A 27,319-nucleotide genomic window follows, 5' to 3' on the forward strand; every position below is an offset into this window, starting at 1 on the left:
CCTTCTACCCCCCCCCCTCGCGGTAGAAGCGATTTCTCCGAACCATAAGCCGTAAGATAGGCGCTTCCTAGGAATGGTAGGAGAAGTACTTCTTAGGCAGATTATTCAAAATCGCGGATCATATCCGGGATGGCGAGCAAAGCGTCCATCCACGTGTTAGGCTAAGAAAACCATTGCCGCTCCCGAACGGAGCACCTCTTCAGAGGCTTGCGAGTTTCTGGCCTCTTGCTTCCCCGCACTGTTCATTAAATAAAAGTACTGCTGCCCCTATTTTGTCTTCCGGGAAGAGGTGTTGAATCGATGCTGGCTAGAAATCTGAGCTGCGTGGTGCTGCTAGATTTGCCATCCTTCAGGTTTCATCTCCGCTTTCCAGCTGGCAAAAGAGTAGCTGTCAGTGGGGAATGTTTCTTGAGCACATGGGGTTCTGTTTACCTGCGATTGTTCATTATGCTGTTTAATACACACAATCCCTGGTTTATATAAGATGCTTTAACCAAGATATAAGTACTATCCCAAGATTATTATTTTTTAAATTAAAAACATTGTAGTAAAACTTGATAATCTCGGTTACAGGTGGGTAGCCGTGTTGGTCTGCCATAGTCGAAACAAAATAGAAAATTCTTTTCAGTAGCACCTTAGAGACCAACTGTGTTTGTTCTTGGTATGAGCTTTCGTGTGCATGCACACGAAAGCTCATACCAAGAACAAACACAGTTGGTCTCTAAGGTGCTACTGAAAAGAATTTTCTATTTTGTTTTGATAATCTCGGGGACTCTTGCATAAAAAGGTACGGTTTGCAGAGGTTTCTTAAGTCCTGTTTCCCCTTCCCTAATTGCATTTGGGAGGGTGTTCCAGAGGGAGGCTGTCCCTACCCAGAAGGCTTCCTAGATATTATAAAGTGGCAGACCACTGATTGTAGTACAGCTAGCAATGCTGCTTCCTGAAGAACTTAATGATTGGTTGGAAGCACATAAGGGGGGGGGCAATATAAGGGGAAGCAGACTACTTGGCTCAAGTTATGGTTTTATATGGCAGTAGCAAGGCCTTGAACATGGGTTTGGAGCTAACCTCCCCTGATGAGTGCAGTGGGATTTAATTCCAAGTAAACATGGGTAGTGGTGTTTAGACCACACTTAGTGTGGAAGCTAGTATTTTACTAGCCAAAGTGAGCAAACATTCTCCACTTTTATTCCACCCAAGTGGATATACAAAGGGAAAACTGTGTCAGTCGCCAGCTACTGAAGGTTGGGAATAAGGTCAGTTGTTGAAGCACCTTCACTTCTTACCCACTGAATGATGCATATTATATATAGTACATTTGTTTGTTTATCTTAACATTACGTTGGTAAAAACAGGTATTTTGCCCTGAGTGATAGTTTGAACACCAAGAAAAGCGATGGAGGAAAACGATAAGAAACATCACCGCAAGAGACACAGTGGGCCAAAGGCTGGCAAGAAAAAGAAGCGTCATTTGAAAGATTTAGGGCTTGAAGATGAGGAGGATGCCCGGAAAAGAAACCCAAAGGCCTTTGCAGTCCAATCTGCAGTCAAGATGGCCAGAACTTTCCACAGGTATGGAACTGCTAGACTTTGTTAGCATACTGGTTTGCTCCTACCTGTTAGAATGCTTTATTCTTACATTTAGCGTTTTCAGCTTCAGGTTGTGTTCTTCAGCTTAGAATTTGTAACTGTATAACACTCTGAGCTGTCTTCATATATACTCACATGATAGAGCTCTCTCCATTTTGGTATGATGCGGTTTTTCTTAATCTATATCCTGTTCTTTAGGGAAATCAGTTTTTTAGCCTCACAATAATATTATGAGAATGATTACGCTGAGTAACTAGCTGATAACTGTCCACATCTAGGTCCATGAGTTGCAGCCGATGTTTTAGTTCTCATTTCCATGTAATTTTATGAGACTCAATGCAATTCTGATGTGAATGGATGTAACTAGATGGCATGAGATAATTTCCTTGGATTCTAGGCTGTTGTGGTACATGCAGCATGGGGGGAGGAATTTGAGGGTGGGTGAATCTTTGGTCTGAACAACTGGTGTTATTCTTGTTTTTCTGTGTGGAAGGGCACTTGTCCTGTCTACTTTGTAGCTTACAGTAAACATTATTCTTAAAAACAGGACCCAGGATTTGAAGATGAAAAAACATCACATTCCAGTGGTTGACCGCACTCCATTAGAACCTCCTCCTGTGGTTGTGGTTGTGGTTGGCCCTCCAAAAGTTGGAAAGAGCACCTTGATAAAATGTCTTATTAAGAATTTCACCAGGCAGAAGTTAGTTGAAATCCGGGGCCCTGTAACAATTGTGTCAGGTAAGAACTGATCCACATAAACAAAAGCTTATGTACATGTGTGTGTTTGGTTTATGTTTAAAACAATCCTCAGTTCAGACCTACTAACAGTTGGATGTTTTTAAGTACTGTTGATTTTCATGGAAGAAAATGGAAGTGCTTACTGAGTTCTGTTTTGAAATAATTGTGGCTTTAAAGTACATTACTTTGACTGAACCGTACCATACATAAAAAATCTATACTGTAGTTAGAAGCTTGAGAGAATGGTACAGCTTTTATCTAGTGCCTGAAAGATAGACTAGTTGAGTGTTCTTGGGGAGTGTTCACAAATGAGGTGCCACCACAGAGAAGGCCCCATTGGCCCTTTGCCTCATGCTGCATTTTGGATGGGAAGAAGTACTTGGAGCCAGGGCATCCAATGATCATGGATGGACAGGTGGTCCATATTTGTCTGAAAAGCAAGGACATAATTAGAGGAGTATAGTGTGCTGTACATGATCATATGTGCTATAAGAATATTTGAATAAACTAAAATCAGCCAAAATCACTTTAATTTCCCTGCTAGCCTATCTGATTTTGACAGGAAACCATCACATGGTAGTGTGATCTGATGTTCTCAATCAATGAGCTGAAAAGTATTGTTACGCTTTTAATGGTAGTACTAAAATCTGTCATGTTTTGCTCTTCACCTTTGTTTACAGGTAAAAAGCGTAGGCTTACCATAATTGAGTGTGGATGTGATATTAATACAATGATTGATCTAGCTAAAGTTGCCGATCTGGTGAGTTGTATCAGTATATGACAAGCTTTTCTTGTTATAAAACAACATATGCTAATTATAAACTTGGGAAAACATCATACACTAATTACAAGATGGATATAAGTCAAACTGTATATTTCTCCAGAGCTGTGCTCTATAAACAATAGTTATACACTGCAATTCTATGTGTGTGCTTAGAAAAAAGTCCTATTTAGTGAATAAATTGGACTGATATACTGGATTAAGCATATTTTCTTTGAAAGAGGAAAATGTTGTTGTTTACTATGCAACATGCACTTTATTTGATTCAGGTGACCCATTATTGATAGTTGGATCATCACAAATTCTTCTCTATTAAATTCTCAATATATGCTGGTAATATTCTGGGGGGAGGGGGAAGTCAATTGAGAATCTAATTTATACTGAGCATTAACATTTTCCAGCTCATTGCTGATCCACATGTTTCCCCCCTGACAGTTTTCTTTCTATTTCTCAGGTTTTAATGCTCATTGATGCCAGCTTCGGATTTGAAATGGAAACATTTGAATTTTTAAACATTTGCCAGGTACATGGCTTCCCCAAAATTATGGGTGTTCTTACGCACTTGGATACCTTCAAGAATAACAAACAGCTCAAGAAGACTAAAAAGAGATTGAAACACAGATTCTGGACAGAGGTTTATCAGGTATGATATTGCATCAATGGATCAACCTGTGAATTGAATGTAAAACATTTAGAGTTGTAGGCAGTGAAACTAGAAGGCTGCATTATACCTCTTTAGTGTGTTTCTGTTACAATTTCCTTTGGATCCTTCCTGAAAATTTTCCCTTTATTTTGTTCCATATCCACTCATGGTTAAAGTCACAGATTTGGATTTGGATTTTAGTCTGGAAGAGAATATCTACATTGTTGTGTAATGAGCTTTCCACAGTTCAAATGAGTTTTCAAACCCAGTACAGATTTTGGTACTTGTATGACTTCGCTGTAGGTGCACTCTTTGTATAGCATTTTAGTCTTACCAGTAATACAGGATTGCAGTGCACCGAAAAACATGGCAAGATAACTGTTTGCTGCAGTTTGTATGAATTGTGCTTTCCAGAGAGTGGAGGCCAAATGTATGGAGCACAGGTGGGGAAACACACAATGTAGTGATGTCCGGAAACATTATGGGGGTAAGGAGATTGCAATTCAACTTGGGGATGCAGTTTTGTTGGCAATCCTGCTGGTTATAATGCCCATAGGTTAGCATAACATGCTTGATATGCAGTTGGGCTTCTCTTTCTCCTCCTGGGGGACTTCAGAAGTGTATTTTTTTGCTTTAGTTGGCCATTGTTCATCTGGTCATCTGGCATGACAAATTGTCATCTGGCATGACAGACTGTGGCCAATACATAGCTCTCCCTGAAGTTCTCAGGAAGCTGAATTCCGCCGTCAATATACTTGAGCTGCTTTTTCTTCTTATTATGCAAAACTGTATCATGTACACAACTCTGTGTTTATTTTCAGAGGAAATCACGCTCATGCTGGAGAAACAGTAAAGTGTAGTGTGTTGCTTTAGTTGTTCTGTGAATTATTCTCTTAATTTGTCAATTTAGGGTGCCAAATTGTTCTATCTCTCTGGGATGGTACATGGAGAATATCAGAAACAGGAAATCCACAACCTGGGGCGCTTTATTTCCGTAATGAAATTCCGTCCCCTTATGTGGCAGACATCTCATCCTTACGTCCTAGCAGACAGGTAATTCCATACAACACACCCCTCATTTCCCCTGTTACCCTCCTAACACTCCGCAGTGTTGGTAAATGACTTTTTATTTATTTACTGTGGCTCTTTCCTTATATTCTATAGGATGGAAGACTTGACAAACCCAGAAGATATCAGAGTTAATCCAAAGTGTGACAGGAAGGTTTCACTTTATGGTTACTTAAGAGGAACACACTTGAAAAACAAAAGTCAAATACATATGCCAGGTTGGATACCACCACTTCTTATTTTTTAGTTCTTGCTGCACTGTGTCTGGTTGACAAAGGACAGCCTTGTATTAAGAATAATACAATTTGCACATGCATTGTTCCAATGAAGTGTACATGGAGCCCTTTTTAAAAGACTATGTTCCTGCAAATAGCTGTCTTCCAATCAGCAATATTTTAGGGCTTAAACTTTGCCCCCATATTGCAGATTGGAAGGCTGAGGCTATAATCCTGTACACACTTTGCTGGGAATACCTGTTGAACCGGAAGTCAGGCATTTAGTGTTGCCAGTCCATTGCTGTGAAACTCGCCTCCAGAAGAGATTTGGCACGCATCCTTGCTTTTGACTTTCAGGTGTTTCTTGAAGACTTTTTTATGCTTACAGGCCTATGCAGTTGTTTACATTTTTTACTGAGCAGCCTGTTACTTTAATTAATATTCTATATCACATGTAAAGTTGTATTGCAACTTGCTATTTAAGTAAATATAGAAAATACAGAAAAAGTAAAATACAAATATGGGAGATAAATACTTAAAAATTGGGGTTTGTTCATAAATGGCCTCGGTCCTGTATACCTGAAGGAGCGTCTCCACCCCCATCATTCAGCCCGGACACTGAGATCCAGCGCCGAGGGCCTTCTGGCGGTTCCCTCACTGCGAGAAGCAAAGCTACAGGGAACCAGGCAGGGGGCCTTCTCGGTAGTGGCGCCCGCCCTGTGGAACGCCCTCCCATCAGGGGTCAGAGAGATAAACAACTACCTGTCATTTAGAAAATACCTGAAGGCAGCCCTGTTTAGGGAAGTTTTTAATTTGTGACTTTGTATTGTATTTTGGTATTTGTTGGAGGCCGCCCAGAGTGGCTGGGGAGACCCGGCCAGATGGGCGGGGTATAAATAACAAATTATTATTATTATTATTATTATTATTATTATTATTATTATTATTATTATTATTGGCATTTGCCAGCTAGGCTCATTTTGCCAGTTCATGAGATTCCTGTACCTTACCAATAAATAAAAAATGTGGTAGGAAGTCTCATCCATACTGTACTTCATTGACATAAGACCATTAACACAGTGAAATCACTGTGGTCATTTCGCCGCATGCGTGGTTAATTTTTAGCAATTCCTACTTGGACACTGTTTTGATTTTCTTCTGTGCTTCTTCTCACCCAGGCGTTGGGGATTTCACAGTGAGTGATGTCAGTTTCCTGCCAGATCCATGTGCGCTCCCTGAACACCAGAAGAAGCGTTCCTTAAATGAGAAGGAGAAGCTGATTTATGCACCACTGTCAGGTGTTGGGGGCTTAGTTTATGATAAAGATGCGGTTTATATCGACCTTGGAGGAAGTCACACACATAAAGAAGAAGAGGTGAGGGTCCACGCTCCTGGCTTGATTCTTTAGCAGTTGGTAATGTAGTGTTAATTCTTGTGCAGTACTGAAGTCAGTTGTATGTACCCCTGGCAGACTTCTCTCGCCAGCCTGCTTGATGGGGTGTAATCTCTTGGCACAAGTACCACTATGGTCTCAGCTAACTTACGCAAACAGCAAAATAAGTATATTTAGAAAACAGTTGCTAACAGAATTTTGGATTGTCAGGAGGAAGCAAGACCAAACCATGAACTAGTCCAGAGCCTCATCTCTACACACTCCACTATTGATGCCAAAATGGCGTCAAGCAAAGTGTCTCTCTTCATGGATTCCCAACCACTAGAGACTGACATTGACAACCAAGGGTAAGTTGATAACCCTTGATTACCAAGGGGGCAGTTGAGAGAGTATTTCACTTATTACTGTTGGCTATTTTAGTCATCGTAGCAAGCAGATTTTGATGAGTCCAAAAAGGTTTGTTTTTTTTTTTGCGGGGTGGGGTGGGGGGACGACCGTTTACGGCTCCGGAAGCAATATCAAAATCCTTTGTATGGGACCCCCATGTGTAAGAACCGCAGCACAAGGGTATTGGCAGCCCTTTGTTTCGGAAGTCTCCCCCTATTTCTCCTTTCCACCCCGATGCTGGAGGTGGAGAAACGCCATTTGGGAAGTTTTCAAAGAGCAGCATTGGGAGGGAGAAAGGGTTTCCCTTCCTTGTGCAAGGTGCATTCTTAGTGCCCACCAGCTGATGGGTGATTGGGGCATTTCCTTGCTCCAGTGGAGAAACAATCAGGAACTTGATGTTAAGCTCCCAATTGTTCCTTTGAAGCCCCATCCTTACCTGTGCCACCCCCGACAGAGCGGGTGAGTGTGGCTTTCCAAAAACAGCCTCACAAACCAAATTTGACTGATGGCCTGGAAGCTCCCCAAATATTCTCTGCAGTATGTTTGTTTTCGAATGGTTCGTAGTACTTGATTTTTGCTTCTTTTGGAAGTCTGTTTGAGATGCCTAAAGAAGAGAAGGAAACTGACCCACATACTGGGAGGGTACGTCGGAAGGCACTATTTGAAGATGAGGAAAAAGAAGATGGCGGTAGTGATGAGGAGGAAGATGAAGAAATGTCTGAGAGTGGTAGTGACGGTGATGACGAGGATGGGGACGGGCAACAAAGTGATGAAGATTTTCCAGATCAGGAGCTGGCCTTGAGATCTTCCAAGCGTTTTAAAAAAGAACCCAAACAAGGAACCCTAACAGAACTTCCAGCATTTGCCGATAGCGATGACGATCTTGAGATAAGTTCAGGTGAGGAAGAAGAAATGGGCCTTGATGGGGACGGGGAAGATGGAGAAGGAGATGGACAAGGAAGCGAGGAGGAGAGAGTTGCGTATTCTGAATCTACAGCCAGAAACACAGATTTATTGAATAGGTCTGCAGGTGGTGAAATGGACAAAGAGGAGAGAAATAGTAGAAATCTGTGTAGAAAAGTGGCTGCTGCTACAGATTCTGGAAATGGGACAGCAGAAGAAGCATCAGCATCTGAGATGGAAGAATCATCTGAGGAGGACAAAGGAGAATCAATGGAAGATTCTGATACGGAAGAATCTGACGGGGAAGATTCCCAGCCGCAGTGTTCTGGAGTTAAAACACAGGAATCAAAGTCTGACAAAAGCGAGGATGATGTTGAAGGTCTGTTGAAAGAAGAAGAGGAGTATAAAGAAGCATCTGACTTTTCTCTAGATACAGTTGGTATGTACACACTGCTCTTTTGGCATGTTTGGCATTACATTCATGTCTTCTGAGTAGACATGGTTGGGTTTGTGCTGTTAAGTCTCAGTGATCACAATGTGTAGTCTCAATGATCACAATGTGAACTGTGGGCAACTAATTTACATACCTACTTAGTCTAAGTCCTATTGAAGTCAACAAGGCTAACTCCCCGCTAAGTGTAGTTAGGATTGAAGCCTCAGTTTGGATCCAGCCCCATGCATGTGAGATGTGATTAAGAAAAAGTGAACTCAGATAGGAACTGGAGAAAGTAAATAATCTTTTGGAGATTAATGACAGCAGGGACTATTTATATTAGTGGTAGAATGGACAGTTGCGAATCTGAGTGAGCATTGAATCTGCTCAGTTAAAGAAACCATGTTGTCCCCCCCCCCAGGTGCGCTTAAGTGGAAAGAAGGCATTACTCAAAAGGCAGCTGAAGCATTTCTGAGGCAACAACAATCGGCTCCCAATCTTCGCAAACTTATTTATGGAACAGGTATAATAAATACACTGCATTTATACAGTTTAAGAAAAGGGACTAACAGAATGGGTTGTGGAAGGAGAGAAAAAAATAATAACATGTTAATCATTTGTGGTACATTGGCTGCATGAAAGAAGAAAAGTTCCAGCTCTTTCCCAGCTTATGAAAGCTGCTCTGGTTGGTCCCAGAATATTTATTTGCAACCAGGCAACCAAGCGTGGTCCCTGATAGGCTTTCTGGTTTCTAATCTGTGTCCTTCAACACAATTGACCAGCTTCCCAGCAGTTGGCTCGGCCCAAAATCAGATTGTTGGAATCAAGTTGGAACTTCTTAAAAGGTTATTGGCTATTTTGTAGCATATCAACCACGCTGATGATTAAGGGCAGGTTACTTTTTCAGCAAACAATAACACATATTGGAATTATGAAGCTTGGTAAGCTATACAGTGGCACCTTGGGTTACAAACACCTCGGGTTACAAACACCTCGGGTTACAGACTCTGCTAACCTGGAAGTAGTACCTTGGGTTAAGAACTTTACCTCAGGATGACAACAGAAATTGAGGCGCGGCTGCAGCGGGAGGCCCCTTTAGGTAAAGTGGCACCTCAGGTTAAGAATGGTTTCATGTTAAGACCGGACCTCCGGAATGAATTAAGTTCGTAACCAGAGGTACCACTGTAGTTGGAAAAGACAGAAGATAATTCCAGTGAGGTGGATAAACTTAATAACAAAAGCAAGAAGAGCAACTAAGATGACATTATTAAGTGTTGATTATTGTCAGGGAACTGTCCCCGGCCCAGCGCAGGGTGGTGGAAGGGCTCTCGGGATGCTACAGAGAGCCTCAGCCCCACCTGACCAGTAGCACCTCCTCCTCCAGCGGAGGGAGCAGCGATGTCTCCAGTGGGGAGGGGCAGGCAGCTCAGGAGCTGGAGAGCCGAGGCTCTGGGGATGTTGGAGAGACCCTGCACTCCTCTCGCTCAGCGGGCAAGGAGGGAGACATGCTATTTCCATTGCTCTAAGTGCGCAGAGGGATGAAACGAAAAGAGGGGAGGTGGAGATTTCGTATACCAAAACTCTTATGTTGGGGTCAGAACCGGAAGGGGCCACTCCCGGATTCTGCAGATGGTTGATACAGACATGAACTTTTTAGCTCTGCACTGTACACAGTATGCACAATAAAACTACTAAAGAAACGGCTGGAGTTTGCCTGGTTTCTCATGAGCAACCATCCTAGGACCTTACAATTATGATATAATATTGCTATATTTAGAGGAGAAGAGACTTGGAATTTAAAGAATAAGTGTCAAGATCGTTATCATACATTTTGTAATAGTTAAGAGGATACTTGTTTTTCACCGTGCAAAAACAAAACCTGCCTTTTTCTCAAGCTCTCTGGCATATGCAGAGGACTGGAAGAGCAGTGGGGCTGTTTCTGAGTTGTGCAGACATTTTCACTATGCATCCTAAACCACTGGACAAGTGAGTGTTTGGGTGGGTGAGGGGGAATTTATGTCAGTGAACATTCTTCTCACCAGAAGACAAGACCCATTCAGTCCTGGGGAATGGATTTGCGGATGCTTGCTCCTGAATACCGTACTTTTCGCTCCATAAGACACACTGTTTTCCTCCTAAAAGTAAGGGGAAATATCTGTGCATCTTATGGAGCGAATGGTGGTCCCTGGAGCTGAATTGCCCAGGGTCCAAAACCAGATCATGCTTTTTATTTTACAAAGAGAAAAGGGAGTGTTGAAAGGACCCCGCTCAGCAGCTGATCAGCAAGAGATTGGGAGAGAGATAAAAGTCCTGGCTCCCTTTTGCCCCGTCCCCTTGCCCAGGCCTCCATTGTTGAATGTGCTGCAGAGGGAGGTTGTTTGTTTCCCCAGTGACATGTGATTGGCTGATAAGATTATCTGTCTGGAACTGTAGAAATGGCTCCCTTTCCTTAAGATTTTTCAGAAATGTGAGTAGAACCCCTTAAAAACAGGGCTTTTCCTCTTTGCTTTTCCCCCTTTGCAAAAAAAGCTGCAAAACTTTTAGCTGATCCTCAAAAAACAGCTTTTCCCTTTCCAAAAAAGCTGCAAAACTTTTAGCTGATCCTTAAAAAAACCAGGGCTTTTAGAGGAGGAAAACCAGAAAAATATTTTTTTTCTTGTTTCCTCCTCTAAAAACAAGGTCCGGTGCGCCCTATGGAGCAAAAAATATGGTACTTAAGCCTGCACCCTAGTAATGAAATATTACAAGATGCAACATTCCCAGGCCTTCCTTTCAAAGTATAACTGTGAAGCACTTCTATTTTTATTCAGTGGCTGAGGATGAGGGGGAGGAAGATGAAGAAAACAATGAGCTTGGAGGCTTGTTCCGCATCAGCCGTCCCAACGAAGAATCGAAGCGAAAAGCCGATGCCCTTGACTGCTCCAAATTCCCTGTGGAAACCCCACAAGATTGGGACTTAGACGAGGTGCTTCTACTTGAGATTCAGTGCTTACTGTATTCTTAGAGCAGTATGATGGAGGGATGGTCAGTTGGTGTGCACGTCACACAGTCCGAGCTGTTCAAGACATTTAATAGAGGGAGGATTAAGATAAGCAGCTTCTAGATGGCAGATGCACAGGGAGGACTTATTTGCTAGATTTATATCCCAGATACTGTATTCATAATAAGACAGTGCACACGGTATATGCTCACTTGCTGGTGGTATCAGTGGAGGTTGGGAGGAGTAGAAGTGGTGGTGATGGTAGAAACATAATTTACCACTCCCACAAATTTGAAGATTTTTGAGAATTGTGGATTAGACTTGCAAAAAAGAGGAGCTGGAGTTTGGAAAGGAAAAGAAGCAACAAGCAGGAGGGTGGAGATCAGTAGGGAACTAAACTGGCAATGTCTGGGGAGGATGGTTAAGAAGGAGTGGCGGTATTTGAATTGTGCAGGCCTTTTTTTGGTTTATGTTTGTCTACAGGTGAAACTCAAAAAATTAGAATACCGTGGAAAAGTCCATTTATGTAAGCAATTGTTTTCATTTGCTACTGGAGTTTAATATATGATATAGACTCATGACATGCAAAGCGAGATATGTCAAGTCTTTATTTGTTATAATTGTGATGATTATGGCGTACAACTGATGAAAACCCCAAAGTTGAAATTGTTAATATGGGGTTCTCATTAGCTGTAAGCCATAATCATAACAATTATAACAAATAAAGGCTTGACATATCTCGCTTTGCATGTCATGAGTCTATCTCGTATATTAGTTTCACCTTTTAAGTTGAATTACTGAAAGAAATGAACCTTTCCACGATATTCTAATTTTTCGAGTTTCACCTGTATGCTGGTCATATGGAAGGATAGTTTTTAGGGCAGGTAGTCGTTTCTGTGTGGAAGGGTGCATAGACTAAGAAAGCCACTTCAAGGCATGATACTGTAGATAATTTGATGCCTCACGAGTATCCAGTTTTGCTGTACCTGATAGCTCTTTGTTCTTGAAAACACAGTGGCCAGATCTTAACTTTCATGGCTTCCTTGAGAAATGTGTGCGTTGACTGTGTTCAGCAAACAACAATAGATTAGAAATATTCTAAAAAATGTTTTTGTATGGGCGGCTCAGATTGTTGCAACTGGTAAAATAATTGCTGCTACAGTGGGTCAGTTCTAGAATTAAGGTGTGTTTGCAGCAGAAAACAAGTTTGCTACTCTGCCTGCAGGTTATGGACAGTATCAGAGACTGTTTTGTGACTGGAAACTGGGAAGCCGATAAAGATGCTGCTAAACTGTTGAAGGAGGATGGTAAGTTGGAGCCTTTTCCTTTGCTAGTTGTTCTCTTAATAGCTGGAAGGAAAGGTCTGAGCAGCTATGGGTGAACCTGCTTCAGGGCCAGCTTTAGTGGGTAAGGGCTGATGAAAATATGGGTTTCAGTGGGTGGTGGAGTTCTGCATGTGGAGACAATGCTGAGAACTGTCGGGAGGGACACATTATTATTATTATTATTATTATTATTATTATTATTATTATTATTGAAAACTAGTATCTGGGTTTGGGAGATCTGTGGAGCAGGAATGGGCTCTGGAAATGGCTGATTACCTTTATTGGAAGATTTGAGTGCCAGTGCACTCATCTCCTTGTTTTGATGGAAGACTTCATATAGACACTGAATGTATGCACACAGAAGACAGAGTACAAAAAAGCCCATACATTTATGTAGTGTTGTAACTCAAGTCTGATTTTATCAGGAAGGGCAGATAATCAATCCATGTAAATATACCACCTCCCACCTGCCAGTTTTTCATGTTTTATGAAAATATCACAAATGAAGGGACCATGGGGGCTTGGTGTGTGTGTGTGTGTGTGTGTGTGTGTTTGAGTGTGTTTGAATGAAAACATTCAGATGCATGCATAAAATTTATCGATGAACAAGCTGAAAGATTGATTGTATAGGAGAAACTAAGGCAGAAAATATTAATGATTTTTCTGATGTCTACTTTTTATAGAAGAATTATACGGCGATTTTGAAGATCTTGAGACAGGAATTGTACACAAAGGCAAAGCAGCTGATCAAGGAGATGAGGTAGGTCTGAGAGAATTAACTGTGATTCATTTGTTGAACAGGTGTTCAAAGCTAGGAAGTTACAGATTCTCTTGTCAAAGGAGACCCAAATTCTTCAGCAAATAAATGATGCAGATCGTGGGAATTTGAAAATATTCAGCATATTTTTCCTCAGTGTTAGCAGATGTGTATTTGTTCTTTGTTTGCAGTTTACGAGTGTCATTGCATTTCTTCTGGGTGGGACTCATAATTACCTTTGAACTGTTCAGAGCCTAAAACTTTTCCCCTACAACTTTCCCCTTACTTTGTAGGATTTCATCATTTACTAGAGTGCTATGCAGCAACATGTAGCTCATCTCCAGCTCTTGTCAGAACTGCTTAAATTCTCACATAATGGGATTACAGTGGCATTTTTTTTAAGGTTTCACAGACACTATAAACCCAATAATGCTTATCTGTTAATGATGCACAGATTGAGTTTGAACATTTTTTTTTTTTGCCGTTTTGACTCCTTGCTCTCGATGATCACTAGTTAATTACATGAATGGACAAGCCATAAATTTTGATCTTTCTTAGGCCTTAGGTCAGTTGAAAACAAAAAGCTGCAGTATTAAAATGACTTGTAATTTTGTTCCCTGAGGACAAAACAAACACATAGAATAAAGCCCTCTTCCTCCCTCCTTCCCCATTAGGCATCAAGCGAAGAAGAGAAAGAGAATAACAATGGGAAAGATGACAAATCTGGTGAAGAGGAAGAGGAAAAGAAGAAGCGCATGGATAAGAAACGCAAGCTGAAGAGGATGTTTGATGCTGTGTATGACGAAGGAGATGCCACCTACTTTGATGACCTAAAAGGGGAAATGCAGAAACAGGCACAGGTATAAATTTCATACCTGATAGGGAGCTTCTGTGGCTTAGTGGCTAGAACTGCAAGACTGAATTAGATCGGACTTACTTCTGAGTAGACATGGTTAAAAGGTTGAAATACGGTTCGGGGTATCTCTGGTTTGAATTTCCCCCTTCTTCCACAACTCACTAGGTAATCCCTGCATGTCAGCTTCAGCCCTTCTTTATCATAAGAAAAATAACACCATGTATGTGAAATGGTTTGAGCTCTCTAACAAGTGCGCTCCAGCTGCAAGGCACCAAGTATTATACAGCTTGATAGCAATGTTTTATAATTTGAAAAGAATGTGTGCATTTTCCTTAATTCATTAACCTGTACCAGGAGGCTCATAATGTAAATGTTCATTATTACCATTATTGGTTTCCAAGTATTTTTTTTCTGTCAGTTTAACGGATCTCCGAACTGCTTCTGTCGCACAGCTTAACCGGGCTGAATTCGAAGATCAAGACGACGAGACCAGAGTTCAGTATGAGGGATTCCGGCCCGGAATGTATGTACGGATAGAACTGGAGAACGTCCCATGTGAGCTGGTTCTGCATTTTGACCCACACTATCCAATTATCCTGGGTGGCCTGGGAAACACCGAAGGAAATGTCGGATATGTGCAGGTATGCAGTCACAACACTACACTCTCCTCTATGGTGCAGAATTCTTTTGTGTCACAGTTCATCACCTTTTGTGTGACCATATTTCCCCACTCCCATATTTCTGGCTTAGGGTTGCAGCACTTGCTTATCCCACTTTTCATATAATTATTCTCCCGCAATGCAGCTTACCTCAAGGAGAGAGGGATGCCGTGCCATCAGGCTTGCCAGCTAGAAAGGCAATATTTGCAAGGGAAAGTGGGTGGAGGGAAGGTTGAGGGGGGGGGGAGATTCATCCATCAGGTCCAGAACAAAGCATTTATTCCCATTTGGGGCTGGGCTGATCTTTCCTTGCTCGCTTATGCACTGCTGGAGCAACTGAGCTGAGTGTGGAAGAAGCTCTCGTAAAGTGATTATTTGAGCAGTGCTGCTCTTATTACCTCCAGGGAATCATATCCAGCCATTTTTTTCACATGAATGGCATTCCAGTTTGCTGCTACATAAAAATCCTTCATTTTTTGCCATCCTAGATGGCTTTCGGTGTGCCTCCAGATTCCTTGCCTGCATCTCCCTTCTGCCGACCCTTGTCTAAGCTAGAACATAAAAGGCTGCCCTTCCTTGTGTGGAATGTCTCTTCTGCTCACAGAAGGGCTATTTTTCACCTCATGTTAAAGATCTTCGTGAGAGATTACCGTATATACTAGCGCATAAGCCGACTTTTTCAGCCCATTTTTTGGGGCTGAAAAAGTCGCCCTCGGCTTATGCGCAAGTGAGGCGGGCGGTGGGGAAGGAAAAGCAGAGAGAAAGAGCTTCTTTCCGCTTCCCTCTCCCTCCCCCCACCCCACCGGGAAATGTGCAGGACGGGGGCATCTTCTCCAATCCCGTCCTGTATGTTTGCAGCTGTCTGCGAGGTGGTTGGGTAGGAAAAGCAGAGAGAAAGAGTTTCTCTCCGCTTCCCCACCCCCCCACCCCACCAGGAAATGCACAGGATGGAGATCTGAGACGCCTCTTCTCCCGATCCCTCCGGTCCCGCAGGATCCCATCCCGTGCGTTTGCAGCTGTCTGCGAGGTCCTAGCGCCTCCAGACACAAGCTGGAAGGGTAAAGACGCCTCTGCCTCCACTCACCAGCAGAAAGGCACAGAATGGAGGATCGGAGAAGCACTGCACAATGCTTCCCCCTCTGTCAGTTGGGGGGGGGGGAGAGAAGTGGAGAGAAGCTCTTTCCTGCAAAAGGCACAGGACAGGATCAGAGAAGCTGGGGGCACTGGCTTGCCAAGGGTTAAAAAGGATTGAGTGGGATTCCTAGAGAGGTCAGGAAATACCAAGCCCACCTACAAAAGGAGGAGGGGGCCTTTGTCTCTCTCTTCTGCATGTGCTTCATCCCTGGCGCCTCCTGAATCCAGTGAGTCTCTGCTCATCTTGCAAAGGGTCCATTGGGGAGAAGAGGGGGTCCCTGGGATGAAGGGGAGGGTGCAGGGAGGACCCCCAAGTCAAGGAACAGAGGCTCTTGCCCCCCTCCTCTCTGCAAAGCCCAGGAGGAGGCAAGGTCACAGGAGCTCTGCAACTCTTATCTTCCTTTGGATCCATTCACAGCTTGGCTGTTTGGGAAGGGAGGGTTCTTTGGGGAGGGAAGAAAAGGGCCTGAAAATAAACCCCCTCACACTCAGGAATCAGTCCCATTTATTGATAGAGGTTGTAGGGGGATGGAAATATTGGACATAAAATACACCAAAGAAATAAAAAGGAAAGCCTAACTGTTGGAAGAGGGGAGGGGGCAAATAAAAGAAAACGCTTATTCCTGTGGTGCAGAGTCAAGCCTATGGAACTCCTTGCCCCTGTTTTTCTTTGAAATAAATATTCAAAAACATTTAATCTACTGATGTCTCAATTAATGTAATTTTATTTATTTTTATTTTTGAAATTTACCAGTAGTTGCTGCATTTCCCACCCTCGGCTTATGCGCAAGTCAATAAGTTTTCCCAGTTTTTTGTGGTCAAATTAGGTGCCTCGGCTTATATTTGCGTCGGCTTATACTCGCGTATATACGGTATTCACAGCTCACGGCTAGTTCTTAGGCAAGACTTTGTAGAACAGTGGTAACAAGATACTTTCCTTCCACTCAGTGGTCCTTTGTATCAGGCTCTTTGAGGGTGAAAGTTGCGAAATATTCTATGTGTTTCCTTGATCCCTGTTATCATTTTCTGTTTCCAAGCGTTCTCGAAACAGCAAGCACTGAACCACTTAACTGCATTTTATATAGTGCACGGTGGCCTCAGTACTAAGACAGGATAAGGGACTGCTGAGATAATTATTGGCATAAATGTAGGAGTTTGCTTTTGATGAAGCACCCTTGGTTTTCCTCAGATGCGCTTGAAGAAGCATCGTTGGTACAAGAAAATACTCAAGACTCGCGATCCTCTCATTTTCTCATTGGGCTGGAGGAGATTTCAGACGATCCCTATGTACTACATCGAAGACCATAATGGCCGTCACAGGCTACTCAAGTATACACCACAGCATATGCACTGTGGGACAACTTTTTGGGGTAAGAGCAAGCTCTAAAGCAAACTCTGCAACTTCCCAGCCTCAGGAACAGCACTGGTAAAGCCACCTTATGATGAAGATTAATTGTTTGAAACTTTATGTAAGAGCAGCGGTGGAATTAGAGGGGGAAATGCAAAACCCGCACCTCTGCCTCGTTTATAAAATTTGCAGGGATAGAATGAGATGGACTGAGCCACAGTCAGGAAAAAGGGTTTGCTGTTTCAAGATGTGGATTATGTCTTGTTTACCTAGCCTGGGTGTAGGATAAGAAATCATCCCTGGTTCACACAATGGTCAGCCAAGATAAGGGAAACTTGATAAAAAAAACTGAGATAAGTAGATACTGGCAGCCATGCAGGGGGAGCGTGTGAGTCATCGAGCTTTGAGCCAACAACAAATTTAATTCATAATAATAGTGCTAAGCCATGGCTTAGCATGGTTTTTTTTCCAGTCTTGGATCCCTGTATATTGTTGGGCTGTAATTCACATCATCTGCAGCCAGCATCGCCAATGATCAGGGCTGATGGGAGCCAGGATTCCAGCATTATATGCAAACCCAAAGTTGAGGAAGGCTGGTTTAGTGCTACCGGTACATGTGAACCTGGCCATTGTGTTAAGAGCCAGGTCCAAGAAAGCTTCATATTTCTTTACCTTAAATCATGCTCCCTTGATTATTACTTGTGCCAGGGGGTTTATATATTAAGAGCATGACCTCAGTTTTGAAAGGAGGCATTTTGTAGTTGCTTTTAACTCCCTAGTTTACCCTGGGTTTTACTTCTCTCACTAGTTTTTTAAGAGAAGATATTGGCCGCTAAACCATACACTGAAGTTTTGGGTCAATCTTGTTTGTTAGGTCCTATCACGCCACAAGGAGCAGGATGTCTGGCAATCCAATCAGTGAGCGGAGCAACAGTAAGTGTTTACCACGAACGGTGTATAGTTGGCCTAGGGTGCATTGCAGGGGGCTGGACTAGATGACCCTCGGGATCCCTTCCAATTCTATGATTCTGTTGGTGGATTTATTTGTGAAGTGTGCAGGAGGGGCAATATCTATCCGCGCCAAACCCAGAAGTACCAGAACGGGTTACTTCCGGGTTTCGGCACTCGTGCATGTGCAGAAATGCTAAATCGCACTTTGCACATGTGCAGAAGTGCCAAATTGTGACCCGCGCATGCGCCGCTGCGGGTTGCGGATGCTGTGGGTTGCAAACGTGCCCCCTGCACGGATCGCGTTCGCAACCAGAGCGTCCACTGTACTCGGCTTCTGCTTGCTAGGGCAAGTTCCTTGGTGAAATGTTTCCATTAGTCAAGGGAGGGGAAAGAGGGGAGGAGTTTCTCCTGTTGCATTGCTGCGTTTTAGACTAAGCAGAAGCAATGTGAGAGTCTCACTGTTTCTGTATGTCGTGTGAAGCCAAGTGCGATGTGAGAGGCCCATCTCTCCTCCAGCTTCTCTGGTATGCATACACACGCAGTAAGCCAAAGCAAAATTTATAGACCCATGAGCAAAATAAATGAGAACTGGAGATAAGCATCCTGAAACCTGCACTTTCTGATGCATGTGCATGCCCCACCCTGTCTGCCCGCATGTGTGTTCGTACATGCGCACACCTGGATATCGTATAACAAGTACAAGCAAGTTTCTGTGCTTTATATTTCAGCCTGATTTTCGGATAGCTGCCACTGGAGTTGTGCTTGACTTAGATAAGTCCATAAGAGTTGTGAAGAAATTAAAGTTGACCGGTTTCCCATTCAAAATTTTCAAGAATACAGCATTTATCAAGGTATGTGTTTGAGCAGCAGGAATGTTGAGGACCCTCTTGGGTGTTAAGATCAGCAGAGGGGTCCCCCTTTGTAGTTCCACCGCCTTCAGAATTTTGGTGTGTGTGTGTGGATCCCACCACCACCACCAAAAAGCTGCATTTTCTGTGGCAGCCCTTGAATTGTGGAATTTCCTACCTATAGAAGTGCATCTGGCACGACTAATAAGCAGTTTTTGGCAAATGCAGAAGATGTCAACCTTTGCTTGTTGACACCTGAGATGCGTGTTCTCAGGACTTGCCCTATTCCTGCAGCTTTAATTTGTTGTAGCTGTTTTTAAATTATAACCCACCCTGGGAGTTGCTAGTGAAGGGTGGGCAGTACATTTAATTACTGCTGCTGTTATTATTAATTTCCAGGCAGCATACCTCTTAATGCCATTACCTAGGCTGCCAGCAATGGTGATAAACTATGGCCCTGTTTCGGCTGCCCTTAAAACACCTGTCTGGCTTCTGTTGTGCACAGGGTGTTATGGATCCTTGGCATGATCCAGCAAAGCTGTACCTACCAAAAATGGTAGCCAGGATCCTGAATCTTTGTCCCTAACCTTTCCCTACAGCCCTCAACTCTGTTGAAAGTATAGCATCATGTGTCGGGCGACACCCTATGATCTTGGATGCGAAATGGATATTTTAAATAGTAAAATGCCCAATGCATGTTTCTAAAAGCCTTATGCAATTTTCCAATTAAGGCAACATCTCCTGTGTTGCCTCCTTGTGCCTCCGAATAAGGACCGAATAAGAAATGTGTTGGTCATTATAAAATGTGTTTTCCAGGGCCATTTTGAAGTTGCTCCCCCCCCTCTGCCCACCTTTTAAAAACTTCTTTGTGTTTTGTCTTTGGGAAGGAGCCATTTTTATCTTTTTTATCTTTATTTTTATCTGTTATGCTCCATTTTGAACTTGGAACTCCCTATCTTGGAAGTCAGTTGGGTAATTCCTGGGTGCTATGACTCATTCAGTGGCTCCATTCTTTGCTGTTATCTGTCTTAGGCGGAGGCAGTTTGGAACAGGCAGCTCCCACAAAGGCAGTATCTTTCCTTTTTGAAATTCAAAGTCTTCACCTAGCTTCCTTTTGTGATGCAAGTGTCTCTTTTCAGTATGTTCATAGAAGACAAAGAAGAAATCTAGTATGGTTGTTTTTCTGTGCAGGTAGTCATTCCATATCAAGTGATCCCCCCCTTTTTTTTTACATTGTATCTTCCAATTTTCTTAATATTTTGATACGGAATGACCCTACTGTGTGAACTTCAAAATCAATTAGGGCCAATAAACTGGGTTTGAACTCCGTAGGTAAGTGGCTGCTGCAGAGTGTTTGAAATTCAGGTATATAATCTAATCACCAGATGGCGGCTTAAACCTAGACTGTGGTCACCACAATGGAATGTTTAGGTGCCACCCCCCACCCGCCCCCCGATGGGATTTTATTAGTATTAGTACCCATTCCATTACTATATCGTTTTATATTTTAAAGAACAAATCTCAAAGCGGTTTACAACACATTTAAACAAACCGGAATAAAACTAGTTCAAGTTTAAAGGGAAATATTTCAGATCCTCCTCTAAGTGACATTTTGTTCCCCGCAGTTGCCAACCTGGTGTCCAGAGATCTCCATGTGATTGCAATTGGACCCGCACCAGTTACAAAACACACCTGGCGCCTGGCTAATTTTGAGCACTGCTCTTGCGTCAAGAGGATAGGCCAGCAGCCTGTTCTGGACAAGGTTGCATGCCCTCCAAAGGAGTAGATCAGGCATCCCCAACCTGCGGCCCTCTAGATGCTTTGGCCTACAACTTGCATGATCCCTAGCTAACAGGACCAGTGGTCAAGGATGATGGGAATTGTAGTCCAAAACATCTGGAGGGCTGAAGGTTGGGAGTAGATCCATAGTTTGGGGGTACTTCTGCATACATATTTCATAGAATCATAGAGTTGGAAGAGACCACAAGGGCCAGTCCAACCCTCTGCCAAGCAGGAAACACCATCAAAGCATTCCTGACAGATGGCTGTCAAGCCTCTGCTTAAAGACCTCCAAAGAAGGAGACTCCCATCACACTCTTTGGCAGCAAATTCCACTGTCGAACAGCTCTTACTGTCAGGAAGTTCTTCCTAATGTTTAGGTGAAATCTTCTTTCTTGTAGTTTGAATCCATTGCCCCGTGTCCACTTCTCTGGAGCAGCAGAAAACAACCTTTCTCCCTCCTCTATATGACATCCTTTTATATATTTGAACATGGCTATCATATCTTAACCTTCTCTTCTCCAGGCTAAACATACCCAGCTCCCTAAGCCGTTCCTCATAAGGCATTGTTTCCAGGCCTTTGACCATCTTTTATTTGTCATTAGAGGCACAAATGACATATGTGGCTAGGAGTTTCTTTGGGACATAGGAAGCTGCCTTATACCACGTCCATTGGCCCATATTGTTCAGTACGGTCCACAATGATTGGCAGCAGCTCTCCAGAGTTTTAGACATGGAGTTTCTCCCAGCCCTACCTGGAGATGTTGGGGGTTGAACCCAGGAACTCCTTCAGGCAAAGCACTCCCCCTTTTACAAGCTTTGTCTGGTGTGCCAGCTATGACCATATCTGGACTGGGATAACTTGGGCATTGTAGCCCATGGCTTTGTAACATCAAGGCTGGATTACTGCAGTTCGCTCTCCGTAGGGCTGCTCCTCATGCAGAAGCTCCAGCTGGCACAGAACGCAGCAGATAATGGGGGCAACACGCTGTACCTCTTTTTAACCACCTGCATTGGCTGCCCACTTGCTCCTAGGCCAGGTCCAAGGCTCTTTCGTCAGTATACAAAGCCCTGGAACACCTTGGGTACAGGATATCTTAAGGCCCGCGCGAGCCCTTTTATCTCTGCTCAGTCACTGGGTGAGCGCTGTAAGTTGTGGCTTGTCTTACAGAGGCCTTGCTGTGTTAAAGAGCTCACTGCTTGTCCTATGTGCAGTAGAGCACTGTCCCAGCAGAGATTCGGCAGGCATCCTCACTTTTGATTTTCAAGCGTCTCTTTCAAGCAGGCCTTTGCAGCTGTTGAATTTTTGTGATAAGCCAGTCACTAATGGTGGTAATGGTTCTAAATCAAAGCTTTGCAAACTTTTCATGTTGGTGACACACTTTTTAAACGTGCGTCATTTCATGACACGGTAATTCAGTCTTACTATTAAACCAGAGGTTAAACTAACCCCCTTGCAGCCCCGGAAGGAGCACAGGAAGTACCGGGTATTCACACTGCAGCTGGCACACTAACACAGGGGTCCCCAGACTTACCGGACCTTGGGCTGCTTCCTCCAGTGCCGACCGCGCGATGGGCCGGAGGGCGGGGGAGCGCGCGCCCACACGCTATTTCCGGCGCACTTTCGGGTCGACGGAGCACCGGAAATAGCTTGTGCATGTGCACACGGGCCTCCACAGACCTGGAAGTGCACTGGAAATGACACTTGCGCATGCACACAAGGTATTTCTGGTGCTGCGCTGACCCAAAAGTGGGCAGCCGTGCCGGTAAGAGCGGGCAGTGGTAGCGGGCGGCAGGGGTTGCTGGGGGCCAGATAAATGAGCCCCTCAGGACGCATCTAGGCCCATGGGCCATAGTCTGGGGACCCCTGCACTAACATGTCACGACACACAGTTTGGAAAGTTCTGTTCTGAGTGGTGCTTCACGTTTTAATGTTGCACACTGCCCCAATATGATATTGTAGTATAGAAATAATTCTATTAATAAATCAGTAAAGCATACAGGGCTGTCCTCCTCTGTTCCCAAGGCCTCGCAGAAGCCTACACAGCTTTGGTATAGAAGGGTGCTTTTGGTGATGTTGCAATATTAAGCTCAGTATTACTACTTTGTTTCACGTCAACATAGGGGATGTTTAACTCTGTACTGGAAGTGGCCAAGTTTGAAGGCGCAGCCATTCGTACTGTGAGCGGCATCCGAGGTCAGATTAAAAAAGCCCTGCGGACACCCGAGGGTGCCTTCCGAGCCACCTTTGAAGATAAGTTGCTAATGAGCGGTAAGTGGCACCTTCCAGTTGCTTTGCAGGGCGATTCTTTCAGGATCGTTTCCTTTCAGGAATTGCCAAAGGTGAGGTTGCACTCCTGTCATATCTGTGGAATGAATTTCGCAGTCATTTCTGAGAGGGCAGGTTTCTCAAACTCGGCTTTGCCTCCTTTAATGTAAAAAAAAGCTCTGCCCTCTAGTGGTGATCAGTGAAGTTGCCACACCAGGCTGGTATTTCTGATCACAGTTTCAGTGCATCCTCCCACCGCCCCTATAAAAAAGTATTGGTAGCAAGGGGTCAGTTTCAGAGATGCTACATGTGTTCCCTAATTGCAATAGTTGTAACAATACTGTTCTGATTTTTACATTTATAGTAAGAGGCAAACTCAATAAAGCTATGTTTCTGCTTTGTGCTCTGGATTGCTGTCATCTTCATGACTGTCTCAGATATTCCTGTGGTGGCAGTTGGCGTGTTCAGCTTCTGTACAGGGCTACAGTTTTGTATTTTACTGTGTGACAGCAGGACCGGGGTCTTACACATAACAGCAGAGTGAGGTGGTAGAATGGGCTATGCCACCTTCTGCTGGGAAAACCTCTGTGTAAGTAGAAAACTGGTGGTACAGGGTGAAAGTTGAGCCAGAACCTGATGTGCTGGTTTTGTATTGTGTTCTACTTTCACATAAGGGAGATTCAGAAATGACATTCTCCTGCCACTCTTCTCATCTCAGGACTCCGTTGTCTCACTCTGCTTGCAGGTCTAGGAGGGGAACCGCTTGAGATGCAAAGCTGTCGTCCAGATATGTGGACTTGGGGGTTCACCTGCAGTTCTGCAAAGCTTGCCTCCTTAAAACAGTTTTAAAAGCTTAACCATTTTCTTCCCATTCTAGATATTGTTTTCTTGCGGACTTGGTATCCTGTCTCTACCCCAGCCTTCTATAACCCAGTGACTTCCTTGCTAAAGGCTGTGGGTGAAAAAGACTCCTGGGCAGGAATGAAGACAACAGGCCAGCTAAGGCATGAGAAGGGCATCAGACTAAAACAAAACAAAGATTCTCTCTACAAGGTAGGGGGTGCATGTTGTTTGGTGTCAAAATATGCATAGAATTTATATTAAATTGCCTTTGATCAGCAGCACAATAGCAACACTATTAGTGAAATAGTGGAGGCTCTGATAACATACTGAGTGTGCAGTGGCACAGAGAACTGAGCATGGTCCGACTTTGAAAGCGTCCCCAGTCCACCATCTTTCTTCTTGATTCCCACCTCTGTCATCTTCTCACTCTTTCATTGAAAGACTAAATAGGACAACTCTGCTTTCCCATCTCAAAGTGGGGAGGAAAAGCCCTATTGTGTGCCTCTTTCCTTAGTAGTATAACTTCCAGATTCATGAGTTTGTAGAGTAGGTGATTCTCATAGAATCAGTGTTGAAAGGGACCCTGAGGATCATTAGTCCAGCCCCTGCAATGCAGGAATATGCAGCTGTCGCCTATGGGGATCGAACCTGCAACCTTGGCATCGTCAGCACCATGCTCTAACCAGCTGAGTTATCCACCTGGTGATTTTGTGCCTGAGATTCAGGATAACCCTGGTTGAGGACCTAATATGATTTCACAGGCCTATGTAAAGCGGGGTTGGGGGGACATGTGCCCCTTATTCCAGATGAGGTTGAACTACAACTCTTCATCAGCCCCAGCCATTAGCCCTGCTGGCTGGGTCTGATGAGAGCTGGAGTCCCAACATGTTGAAGTGGTAGGCACAATTTCCCCACTTCCGATTAGTAAAGTATTCCAGCTTTCAATTTATAAAATGGCCTTCAGCCCCCTTGCTAGATATGCGGCAGTACGTAGAACAGGATTCTGTCTGTCTGCAACAGTTGTGACATCATTTGATATGTAAAATGATAATGAAGTCTGTTAATGAGACCCTATTTTTGAATTGCGTTTATGCTAAGGGAGCCACTGCAATGCAGTTCCCTCCTGCCTTGCTCAGATAACAAAAATAGAGCTCACCCAGTGACTCTTGCTCTTGTCAGTATACCGGTAAGCCAGATGTTGTCACAGGGAAAAATGACAACATGAACTCCTCCTACATGGCCAAGGATTCAGATATTACATTTCGGTTGGGAAGGAGCTGTGAACATAAGCCAAGAGATTTTATTTGCCCATTTCCCTCATTATAATGCAGAATGTAACGGTTAAGTTAGAAAGCAACATGAATGTTGCTGTTCAATTTACATACACTCTTTTTTATTTTAGCCTGTAATCCGAGAAAAGAAACATTTCAATAAACTGCATATTCCAAAAGCGCTTCAGAAGGCTTTGCCATTTAAAAGCAAACCTAAGCTTCAGGAAGGAAAAGGAAAAGTCACAAAGGACAAGTGGAGACCAGCTGTTATCAGGGAGCCTCATGAAAAGAAGGTAAGTTGTTCCAGGTTTTGTAATCATCCTTTATTGGGTGCAAGAACCACTTAAAAATAGCAAGTTAGGAGTTCTTTCTGATTGCTGACCAATATTGGTGTTTTTAGTCCTCATTATTTTTGCTGTAATTTACAAGGATTACAAGTTATTCACAACCTGTAACACAGATTTCTATTAAACGTCAACGATTCCTTCCCATTAAAATCAACAGATTTGTCAGGAATTTCCATGAGATGTGGATTGCATCTTAAACTTGGACTAGAGTGTTGCACTAGGACAGTGTTTCTCAAAACTTGGGTTTGCAGCTGTTGTTGGACTAGAACATCATGCCTGGCCACTGATCCTGCTAGCTTGAGATGATGGGAATTGTAGTACAACAACAGCTGGAGACCTAAGTTTGAGAAATACTGGACTAGGATCTGGGATTTCAACTCCACACTGAGCCATGCAGCTCGCTGAATGACTTTGTCCTGTCCCTCATCCTAACCTACCTCAGGATAAAATGGAGCGGGTGGGGTGGCCATGTAAGTTGCCTTTTAAGAAAAATCCACCCATCCAAAATTTCTCAGGCAAACGGGCAGCTGTGGTTGTCTTGCATCCATTTCTATGGCAAAGGGAGTTAAGGGACTTCCAATTTGTTGTAGTCCTCCAACGTAAGGCAACTTGACTTGTAGCTTTCAGGATAGTAAACAAATAAAAATGTACCAACTGGTATATGACTGCCATGAATCTTAAAGGCCTGCTTTATGTAGCAAAGTGCTTCTCAAACTTTTTTTTCTCTGGGCCACACTTCCAGAATAAAAAATTGTGGCTCGCACCACACCAGTTTTTGTTATTGATAAGAAATACACTGAGAAACAAAATGAAACAGCTCCTTGATTTATAACACAGAACACAGCTACATTCTAAGTTGATCATGGGACACCCACAAAGTACAATACAATGCAGCTGCATGAGAACATGAATCATTACCACAATATAATATTGGCTGTCCTGGAATCTTTCCACCGAACTGGCCATCCTCTCCTGCCACATCCTTTGAGAACTACTGGTGTAGTGCGTTTGATCCAAGAAACAGTGGCTACAATTATCAAGATACAAATTGTGTTTAATTATCCTAGAGGGAGATGGGTGTGATAAATGGAAAACAACCAACAGCTCTGATTGATATAAGAATCTGTTCGATATGAGAGGGGGATGTTCCTGCTTATGTCATTGCTAAGATTTTGATCTTCCTCCCAGAAGTGCATGTGCTGATTTGCATTGCTGCAGCTCAGTGCTAGTGAGTAGCGTTTTAGTGCTGGATCTCCCTTTCTAACTGTAATTAAATCCTGGGAAATCAGCCCGGTAATTTGCCAGTTCTTGCTCCCATTTGTCAGCCCTAAAGTTCGATATGTACATTTCACACGTTGTTCATTGTTCTTGTTAAGATTGCAGCACTTCTGTCTGCTTTGGGTACGGTACACAGTTACAAGCTGAAGAAAGCCAAGGCGAAACATCGGCAGCAGCTTAAAGAACATCTCAAAGGGAGGCAGAAGGAGGAGGAAGGGAAAATAAAGAGGCAGAAAGAAGCAAAGAAGAAGCTCTTTCGCATTATTGGACAAAGGGAGAAAAAGCGGCAGAAATCAAGCCTGAGAGGAACTGCTGAAAGGGAGAAGTGAGTTTTCAGCAGCCACCTGAAGGAAGTGAGAAGACATTTTACCCTGGAGTGCCCAGTTAAGAGCAAGACCCAAAAATACTGTTAATAATGTTCTGGACTCCAATGAACTTGCCTTGGAGGAGAAAAAACAATCACATTAGTTGTCATTTGAAAACATCAGCATCAGATGTAAATTATGATTTATGGTGTTTACTG

General features: G+C 43.4%; 1 protein-coding gene across 1 annotated transcript; it reads left to right on the top strand.

Annotated features, from left to right (window-relative positions):
- Window positions 1-1,355: 1,355 nt before the first annotated feature.
- On the top strand, window positions 1,356-27,242 carry BMS1 (BMS1 ribosome biogenesis factor). Its single transcript, XM_033148736.1, has 22 exons — window positions 1,356-1,572; window positions 2,138-2,328; window positions 3,009-3,088; window positions 3,564-3,752; window positions 4,663-4,805; window positions 4,917-5,038; window positions 6,214-6,410; window positions 6,639-6,775; window positions 7,406-8,157; window positions 8,573-8,674; window positions 10,962-11,116; window positions 12,357-12,438; window positions 13,140-13,216; window positions 13,888-14,073; window positions 14,522-14,710; window positions 17,052-17,232; window positions 18,085-18,143; window positions 18,890-19,012; window positions 22,913-23,060; window positions 23,935-24,110; window positions 25,303-25,464; window positions 26,895-27,242. The coding sequence occupies exons 1-22, from the start codon at window positions 1,397-1,399 to the stop codon at window positions 27,123-27,125; spliced, it is 3,858 nt and encodes a 1,285-aa protein (XP_033004627.1). The 5' UTR covers window positions 1,356-1,396; the 3' UTR covers window positions 27,126-27,242.
- Window positions 27,243-27,319: the final 77 nt, after the last annotated feature.

Source organism: Lacerta agilis, chromosome 5 (genome assembly GCF_009819535.1).
Source record: "Lacerta agilis isolate rLacAgi1 chromosome 5, rLacAgi1.pri, whole genome shotgun sequence".
Lineage (NCBI taxonomy): Eukaryota > Metazoa > Chordata > Lepidosauria > Squamata > Lacertidae > Lacerta > Lacerta agilis.

What these genes read in the sequence shown, in the direction of transcription:
- BMS1 (XM_033148736.1), top strand. Translation starts at nt 1,397, where the DNA reads ATGGAGGAAAACGATAAGAAACATCACCGCAAGAGACACAGTGGGCCA. An exon ending in CTTTTCTCTAGATACAGTTG is followed by an intron (nt 8,158 to 8,572) that starts GTATGTACACAC and finishes CCCCCCCCCCAG; the next exon opens with GTGCGCTTAAGTGGAAAGAA. An exon ending in TAAACTGTTGAAGGAGGATG is followed by an intron (nt 12,439 to 13,139) that starts GTAAGTTGGAGC and finishes TACTTTTTATAG; the next exon opens with AAGAATTATACGGCGATTTT.